At 31.1% G+C, this 9,598-nt stretch overlaps 1 protein-coding gene across 1 annotated transcript; it reads right to left on the minus strand.

Annotated features, from left to right (window-relative positions):
- Positions 1-3,166: 3,166 nt before the first annotated feature.
- On the minus strand, positions 3,167-7,180 carry LOC133187711 (peroxisomal sarcosine oxidase-like). The gene is made up of 8 exons (XM_061323114.1): positions 7,075-7,180; positions 6,745-6,896; positions 6,428-6,641; positions 5,925-6,107; positions 5,336-5,482; positions 4,830-4,979; positions 3,501-3,576; positions 3,167-3,402 (listed from the first exon to the last, which is right to left on the minus strand). Exons 1-8 carry the CDS (start codon positions 7,174-7,176, stop codon positions 3,278-3,280), a joined length of 1,149 nt encoding a protein of 382 aa, XP_061179098.1. The 5' UTR covers positions 7,177-7,180; the 3' UTR covers positions 3,167-3,277.
- Between the last annotated feature and the right edge of the window lie 2,418 nt (positions 7,181-9,598).

Raw genomic sequence — 9,598 nt, forward strand, 5'->3', positions numbered from 1 at the left:
AGTACTGTAGTTCTTGGCTTTGAACTTTTTCAACAACTTTTTACAGACATTACCCATACCCATATAAACGAAGGAGAAAAAGAATAAACACACATTTCAAAGTTTGCATGCAGTAAAAGAACTAGCTGTTTATCATAAAAATATAGGAAAAAGCTTTATAATAGTTGCTATAAAAAACTAAAGAGTAATTTTTATTTACTTCGATTTTCTGTGTTTGTTTTGTCGATTTATTTTAAGATTGAAAATCTTGAAAAAATGTTAAATTATGTGAAAATTAAATCATCAGAAAATTATCTCCCTTGCCTGGCACAACTTTCAACCAATAAAATAGTTGAAAATTTTCACATTATGCATTTTCTACCAATAACAGAAGAGAGGAAGTGCATAGTCCAAAGATTGTAAAATACTTTAACTCTATCAACCGTCTTTCAAGGAAGACTATATAATAAACACACACTTCAATGATTGCATGTAGAAAAAAAGAATTTTCTGTTAAGCATGAAAACATAGAGAGATTTAAAAATAAATCGTCTAAAAAATATAGAGTATAAGCCTCTTTTTTCTGCAATTTTCTTGAATTCGTTTTGAAACCGACGGTTCAAAGAGCAAGATCCACTTAGGGCCTTGTTTGGCCCTGAGAATTTCTGAAAAATCGAAACTGCTCAGTTTTGGTTGAAAATTCAGTATTCATAACTTGGACCCTTGGTGACTGTCTATCTATTGAACATGACGTAATTTTTCTCTCTAGTCAATGTATTATGACGTCATAAAATGCGTCATTTTCCCCATATCCTGTAAATTCCCTTAAAAATTGCCAAAAGTTGAGGTATTTTTAAAATATTTCATATAGAGCACAACCTCTGATCCAAAATATGCAATTATATAATGAAAGATCTGTTTCTGAAGATCACAAAACATGTTACCTCTGTAATGATTAGAAGAAACTTGAATCTACAATATATACATGTAAGTAGGCTTAATTTTGCCAATACTGTTCTTGAGAGGATTCTTTCCTGTTTATATTTTAATCTTGATGCCCTAGGCCCTTCCTAGCCCTAGGAACCATGATTCCTACAGATTCCTACAGTCTTGATTAAACAATGCATAGACTTGAAGCCTGTTGTTCTTAATAAGACTTGTGGTGAGGGGGGTGTTACATTTCCAAATAGACTAGTCAACTATAGCTCAATCCTTATCCGAGGGACCATAATTGTATGAAACATAGCGATAGTGCACGTTTAAAATAATAACAGTTGTTGCATGATACACAGTTGATCAATCAAGTTCAATGTCTCCTCCCCGTGCTGCTAGTATGTACATTTCCCTTATCTCCCTTACACAGAAGTCATGAACATCAAAAACATTTATTGATTGAATTAAACATTGTGTTATAGTTATAAAAAAACAACATTTCATTATAAAAATCATTACAATTACTATGTATTCATTTTATATAAAGAAATTATAATTTAGCATTGTGACGGAATCGTTGAACTTTAAATGGTGACATGTCGTATGAAGGCGGTTTATTTAAGGCTAACTCAGCCAGCACTTTCCCTACCACTGGAGCTAACTTAAATCCATGACCTAAAATGTAAGAGAAATCCAATACATATCATTGAACTTTTGTTTTTCTTTTGATAACGATTTCAATTCATTTATTTCATTAAAAAGAATTGATATACCCGAGAACCCAGCACCAATGACAATATTTCTCCAGGCAGGATGATGATCAAGAATGAAATTTTCATCTTTAGACCACTGTAATTTTAGTTGAATGACGTCAAATATTGAAATATTCGATTTTGTCCATTTTCTATTGTTATTGTGCTACGTACTTTTCTGTGTTGTTAAATGTTGTTTTTATTCTATGGTTGTCATTTTATACTTTGTATTTGTATTCCAAATTTACCCATGTAAATGTTTTATTTGAAACGTATTTTATAATTTTCCATTTGCATTCTATATTTATTATCTATACCATATAATTTCTATTCGAAATGCACATTACATCATTTGTATTCGTCATTGTTTCAATTTGTATTGTACGTGTATGAGAATCTCATATTCCAATTAGAGATACAATAAGGTTTATCCAATACAAATGTAGATCATATCCATGTACAATACAAACTGTTGACATACATAAATTGAGACATTACAGAATGCAAATAGTAAATTATATGGCACCTGATCCCACCTCTAAATTTTGAGGTCCGTGTTTTCTCTGCTCCAAATTTGTATCGTTTCATTGGACTTTCGAGATTGAATACTGTCGTTATCTTCATATTTCACAATACAATGCACATTATTAATAAAGATATATTGAATAAAAAAAATGATAATATATAGTATATAAAATAAACAATTATAATGCACAAATAGAAAATTTAACAGTACAAATTGAAAATGTACAATACAAATGATCTACTCAAATGAAAATTATAAAACAAAGAAATAGAAAAACATAGAAATTAAACAATGAAAATGGACAATAATAGAACAAAAATCAATAGAAATAATGAAATACTAAACACAAACTTACAAAAAATTAAATGGAAAAGATCGAATATATCGAATATATAATTTTCATTTTCATCGATTTTCTGTGTTCGTTTTGTCGATTTAATTTAAGATTGAAAAACTTGAAAAAATGTTAAATTATATGAAAATTAGATCATCAGAAAATTATCTCCCTTACCTGGCACAATTTTTCAACCAATGAAATAATTGAAAATTTTCACATTATGCATTTTCTACCAATAACAGAAGAGAGGAAGTGCATAGTCCAAAGATTGTAAAATACTTCAACTCTATCAACCGTCTTTCAAGGAAGATTGTAATAAACATACACTTCAATGTTTGCATGTAGAAAAAAGAATTTTCTGTTAAGCATGAAAATATAGAGAGATTGAAAAATAAATGGTCTAAAAAATTTAGAGTATAAGCCTCTTTTTTCTGCAATTTTCTTTAATTCGTTTTGAAACCGACGGTTCAAAGAGCAAGAGCCAAGAGAAACATAGCAAGAGCAAGAGAAACATAGCGATAGTGCACGTTTAAAATAATAACAGTTGTTGCATGATACACAGTTGATCAATCAAGTTCAATGTCTCCTCCCCGTGCTGCTAGTATGTACATTTCCCTTATCTCCCTTACACAGAAGTCATGAACATCAAAAACATTTATTGCTTGAATAAAACATTGTGTTATAATTATAAAAACAACATTTCATTATAAAATCATTACAATTACTATGTATTCAGTTTGTATAAAGAAATTATAATTTAGCATTGTGACGGAACCGTTGAACTTTAAATGGTGACATGTCGTATGAAGGCGGTTTATTTAAGGCTAACTCAGCCAGCACTTTCCCTACCACTGGAGCTAACTTAAATCCATGACCTAAAATGCAAGAGAAATCCAATACATATCATTGAACTTTTGTTTTTCTTTTGATAACGATTTCAATTCATTTATTTCATTAAAAAGAATTGATATACCCGAGAATCCAGCACCAATGACAATATTTCTCCAGGCAGGATGATGATCAAGGATGAAATTTTCATCTTTAGACCACTGTAATTTTAATTGAATGACGTCAAATATTGAAATATTCGATTTTGTCCATTTTCTTTTGTTATTGTGCTACGTACTTTTCTGCATTGTGAAATGTTGTTTTTATTCTATGGTTGTCATTTTATACTTTATATTTGTATTCTATATTTACCCATGTAAATGTTTTATTTGAAACGTATTTTATAATTTTCCATTTGCATTCTATATTTATTATCTATACCATATAATTTCTATTCGAAATGCACATTACATCATTTGTATTCGTCATTGTTTCAATTTGTATTGTACATGTATGAGAATTTCATATTCCAATTAGAGATACAATAAGGTTTGTTATCCAATACAAATGTAGATCATATCCATGTACAATACAAACTGTTGACATACATAAACTGAGATATTACAGAATGCAAATAGTGAATTATATGGCACCTGATCCCACCTCTAAATTTTGAGGTCCGTGTTTTCTCTGCTCCAAATTTGTATCGTTTCATTGGACTTTCGAGATTGAATACTGTTCGTTATCTTCATATTTCACAATACAATGAACATTATCAATAAAGATATACTGAATAAAAAAAAATAATATGTAGTATATAAAATGAACAATTATAATGCACAAATAGAAAATTTAACAGTACAAATTGAAAATATACAATACAAATGATCTACTCAAATGAAAATTATAAAACAAATAGAAATTAAAAAATGAAAATGGACAATAATAGAACAAAAATCAATAGAAATCATGAAATACTAAATACAAATGTAAAAGTTACAAAAAATTAAATGGAAAAGATCGAATATTGCAATGTAATTTATTTCTTGAGTGTATACTAGTATCGACTGGGAAGAGAGACTGGGGCCAAAATGAGAGAAAGTGTTTAATTAGAATTTCTGTTCGTAAATACATACTTATATTTTATTTTATCAAGTTGATCCAGAGGCGGGCTTTAAAGGTAAAAGTGCAAAGTACATAAGTAACATATTTATATATGTGTCTATTTTTTGTTGTGTATCAGGATTACAACCTACATTAGACCACATGATAGTTCTTATGCAAATTATCACGTGGTCCCATGTCGTTAAACATCTAATACACACCGGAAAGTAGATACATATCCCTTAATATTACCTGGAATGAAATAAAATAATGCAACTTGGATTTCAAATCACAAAATGATACACGTATATAGGTCCCTAGGTCCCTATAGGACTGTATAGGTCCCTGAATGATATTATCGTTAATTTACCGTATACATGCATGTTTCAGAGATGACTGGTTCCGGCTCTATGTCCGGGAAATGTTTTGATATGTATTTCTTCATCGTATTAAGTACCCATGTGTCATCTGCCTTGTCCCGTGTGTCAGGATCCACCTCGGGTCCCCAATGGAGGCAAATCTGGCACATAGTAAAAGGTATAATCTAACACCAAATGCTCAAGTAGAAACAATGGAAGAACAATTTTGTTTCACTTTTAAGATTTGGAATTTTGCGTCAACGGAGATGGAACATTTCTACTACAGAAATACATGTAGTGTCTATGAAATATGAGCATATGTCGTGTTGTGATCCTGACCATATGTCGTGTTTCTTTAATTCATATACATGTACATTGTACATATTTTTCTGTAAATATGATTTCTTTAAATTCTACCATGTACACTGTACCAAAAACAGGCGATACAATTATTACCATTGGTCATAAATATATTAATAGCAAATGTTTTCAAACATTTTAATGACGTCATTGTTACCTTGACCAATCCTGGATATTCTTCACTAGGCAGACCGTAAACTGCGTAACCATTAGAAGCATTCTCTTGTAGGAACACTGGGAACTTGTCAGGACTGTATCTACCCCTGACCTTCTCTTTCCAATAGAGTACATTTATCCTCATGACCTTCAACGTATACAGAGAACTTCAGGTAACTTGAATGCTGCGATTGATTTTATACTTTTAAAATTTAAAATGCAACTGTATCTGTGATCATTTTTTTAAAAGTATTCAAAAATAATACAATTATATTAAAAGATCTCATCACAATGTTTATACAATATTTAATTTTCGTAAATGTATATTTTAGCGAAGGGAAAGTAAGATGTTCAAGCACTTTAAGTTTACTTTGTTATGATCTATATAATTTTTCTCATCTGCAAAAATTTACATATCTTCTTTAAAACTGTACATTGTCTAAATTGTATAATATACCCGTATATTATTGGCAGCTGAACTTGGGTTAAATTGTACTGTTGTATGTTCCATATACTAGTATACATATGTAACACAACCTTTATGGCAAGTGAAATGAGTTAGGTTGTATTATACAATGTTTAATTTATACCCTTATTGGCAGGTGAACTTGAAGTTTAGGTAACACTTTTGTTGCCCATGCCCCTACAGTCAGTACGACAGAGCCTGCCCTGTATCTACTGGTAGCAGTCCGTAGCTCTACCGTCTCTCCTGGAACAATCTCTAAAACTTCCTCGCCATCTCGTATTGTCCCACCGTAATAACGGAACATTTCCTACGATACAAGTTAATGACATACTATGATCTCGCTAATATCCTTAGTATTTCTTTTTTCAAAAAAGGTTGCAATAAAAATGGACAAATTATTAATAATAAGAACAAGCATTCTGAGAGTATTGCATTTATTTAACAATACTAGTCCCTTATCGGCAAATGTAATCTGGTTCCCATTAAAAATTATTGGAACACCGGTTGGGGACTAATAACGTAAAATGAAAATACTTTACTAAAAGGAAGTATTAGATTTTGATTTTATATACCAGTACTAAACGCTTAATAAAATGTTCTTTTGAAACTTGTTCTTTGTAAACGTACGTGGAAGGACATTAGCGCTTTGTCCGCCATTAGAATACCTCCGCTCTTATCGACGACAAACGTAAAATCTCTTGGAAATTCGACCATAGGGTAAGTTTTCTTCATCTGATTGTAATCTAGAACGGTGTGTGGAATAGCGTGACGTTGAAGACATCGGATAGTTCCCATTGTAAACTTGTCGTCTGCTGATCCCATTGTCAACATCCCAGTTTTCCTATTCAAGACAAAAGGTACATGTTCTTTTAAAAATTGTCCAGGAAGCAGTGTGCCTTTATAACGTTATTGAAATCCAAATTGTGTGAGGTGTCCCATCCTACTTGAAGATCGTCCGTCCTGACTCCTTTTCTAGAGTTTCCCATAGATTGTATGCCTCCTTCATCATCACAGTGAAGTGTTCCATCTCCCCATAAGCCTTCCTGGTGATCCTGCTCTGACCATGGGAGCTCCCCCGCGAGTGGGGAAGCGGAAACTAATATACACAATTGTTAGAGAGTTTAGTTGTATAAGACGTTAACATACTAGAAGTTTTATTTGGAACTTCAAGAGCTGAAGATTAAATGCGTTTGTGATACATCTGCTACATGTAACATTCTTTTTAATTAGAAACTTTAATGTGTAAGGAATGCCAATATCTAATTTTTTTAAACCTGTTCTAACAGCAGCGTTTTCCTCCCATGTTTTGCCAAATGGTAGGCAGTCGACGATCCTTCAATACCAGCACCTACTACGATGACGTCATACATATCCATGGGTTCTGTCCAAAAAATATTAAATAAATGATAATGAACACAGACATGTATATCCTTATTAACATAAATGATCTAATATGCGCATAACCCTTTGAATATTATAAAATTTCAGGGTGTCTATATTTAATATTTATATATGTTCATCCAATGCAAATTGTGTCCCTAACACTCATCCATACTAGAGATTTTACTGGTCACCGCCCATCAACACTTTCTCCGATCCAGTAAACACTGGTGAAAGCGTCATTTTAAATTTGCATTTTTCCAACCATTTGCCTTAGTTAAATATGAAACATAACATGGTGTCCTGCACGTTCAGTAGAGCAGTCAGTCAGGAGAACTAAAATTTCTGCACCGAATGTAGTAAACATCTAGTATCAATTGTTGTGCAATCTCTGAATTTATATACTAATTTTGTTATTCATCACAGAATATATATAATTTTTTATAAAAACAATTGTATTAAAAGGTATTAATGACTTTTAAAGATAACAATGGATAAAGATATTTACTTGCCGGTACTTTTGCTAAGAGTTCCACATTCATGTATGGATGTACATTCGGGTACAACTTCAATATAACAAGAACCTACATCAAACGGCAATTATATCTGACTGTATCAAGGGAAAAAAATCTCTGAACTAAAGGTCCAAATAAGAAACTGAAAAGTAATTTTTCATTATTGTGCTGGAAATATTTTTTTAATGTAATAACATGTATTTTTTTTTATATTTGCTAAATTTCATATACAAACCTGTTATTCTCAGTGTAAATGTACATGTATGTCTGCAAAATTGTACAGGTAATCATTGTTTATTTTTTTAATGTCAAATGACAGAAATAGCTTAGAACTTTAAAAAAAAATGATTTTGATTTAAAAATTTTAAAAAAATTAAAAGCTCAGAATTTTCCCAATTCTAATGGGAGGTCTCCTTCAACTCGCATATATATGCTTTAATTTATCTGTCTTATTAAGAAAAAAATTAAAGGTATGTGCATTTTAAATATTTAATTCACTTAGCCATACTCTACGGCGTAAACCGTTACCTAGATTACCTAGGTAAAACATATTCTCTCAGTTTTGTAGAGGGAACATTATTAGAAATAACGAAATTTATAGGCCTAGGTATATACAGTAAAACTACTACTTGACTGTATATTTTGCAAATACACCGTATTTTCAATATAGGACCAAAATAAACCTGTCCCGATGGCATATGTTTGATAAGTTTGTAAAATGACAAATTTGATTTCAATCAAAGAAACAAATTATTAATATGTTAGATTTCATACAATCGCAAATATAGTACAAGTCAAAATCTAATTCTGAATCTGAACAGCTTTGCCGAACCCCTACCAAGAGACCTGGACTCTCACATTCAACATTGTTTCTTTTCATTATACACCTGGTTAGTATATCCTCTAGATGATCAGAACACCTGCACTAAGCCAAAGGTTACGATCTGTCCCTGAAAGGGGTGTAGAGACGTTATAAACTGATCGTGACTGTAGGATAATGAAGATGCCAGGAAAATTAGATAGGAATTTTATGTCATCATTAACTGTGTTTTAACCTTTGAGCAGTATCCCAAATAGCTTCAAAACAATGATGCTAGTTACAAGAACTTTTAAATTGTTGATTTCAGAGAAGGTAGCATCCATAGCTTCTGAATTACACAAGTCAGCCATTTTAGAATTGCTTCTCTGGGTGAGCACAGTCTATATATGTACTTGGTGCATGGTTCACATGAGATTTAAAAAAAAAATGATTCTACCCAATTCCCTTTTAATTATCCTTCAAAGTTCTAATCGTACAAATTAATCAAAAGTTAATTTCTTTCAATAATCAATTTTCTCTGCTGTTTAGTCTTCTACTTGTACAAGTATCTAAGGTGAGTATTTTTTTTAAATCACTAGAATAAGTATTGTTTAAAGCTTCCACACTTGTTCTTTTCCTTTTCAGTGGAATGTCTATTGACACAGAACACAGTCAGGATTTGAGTCTTCGAAAAATTATGAATTGATGACAGTGGCTTTTTTTGAGGTGTTTTATTTTGTTTTAGTTTTTATGTTTGTTTTGTTTTTAAACAGTGTTAAACTGTTCAAACAAGCTGAAAGATGGAGAATTAAAACAAGTATAAGATTGAGTGTAGATAAACATGATATTGGTTGTTTACGTTCAAATTAAAATGTTCACCGATTTTGAATTTGAATAAACCCACGTTTCTATATAGTTAAATTGACTTTAAACTGTGTCTGATATTTAAATGCGGAGTCGGTAAATAAATCGGTTATTGTTTTAAATTTCTAATATATGTGAAACCCGATTAATTTAAATTGTGTAATTTACAGGAAAATCCTATCTTTATATAAAGTAATAAATCAATTGCAAATAGAAAGATCTTTTTATAGATTTTAGTTA

The sequence above is a fragment of the Saccostrea echinata genome, unplaced genomic scaffold (genome assembly GCF_033153115.1).
Source record: "Saccostrea echinata isolate AGI-Se365-2 ecotype Australia unplaced genomic scaffold, CSIRO_AGI_Sech_v1 ptg000015l, whole genome shotgun sequence".
Classification (NCBI taxonomy): domain Eukaryota; kingdom Metazoa; phylum Mollusca; class Bivalvia; order Ostreida; family Ostreidae; genus Saccostrea; species Saccostrea echinata.

Excerpts from the sequence above, each read along its gene's own strand:
- LOC133187711 (XM_061323114.1), bottom strand. The coding sequence starts at position 7,176 with ATGGATATGTATGACGTCATCGTAGTAGGTGCTGGTATTGAAGGATCG. Across the intron at positions 6,642-6,744 it reads TCAGGACGGACGATCTTCAA|GAAAACTGGGATGTTGACAA; the intron begins GTAGGATGGGAC and ends TGTCTTGAATAG. Across the intron at positions 3,577-4,829 it reads CTGAAACATGCATGTATACG|TGGTCTAAAGATGAAAATTT; the intron begins GTAAATTAACGA and ends TTAAAATTACAG.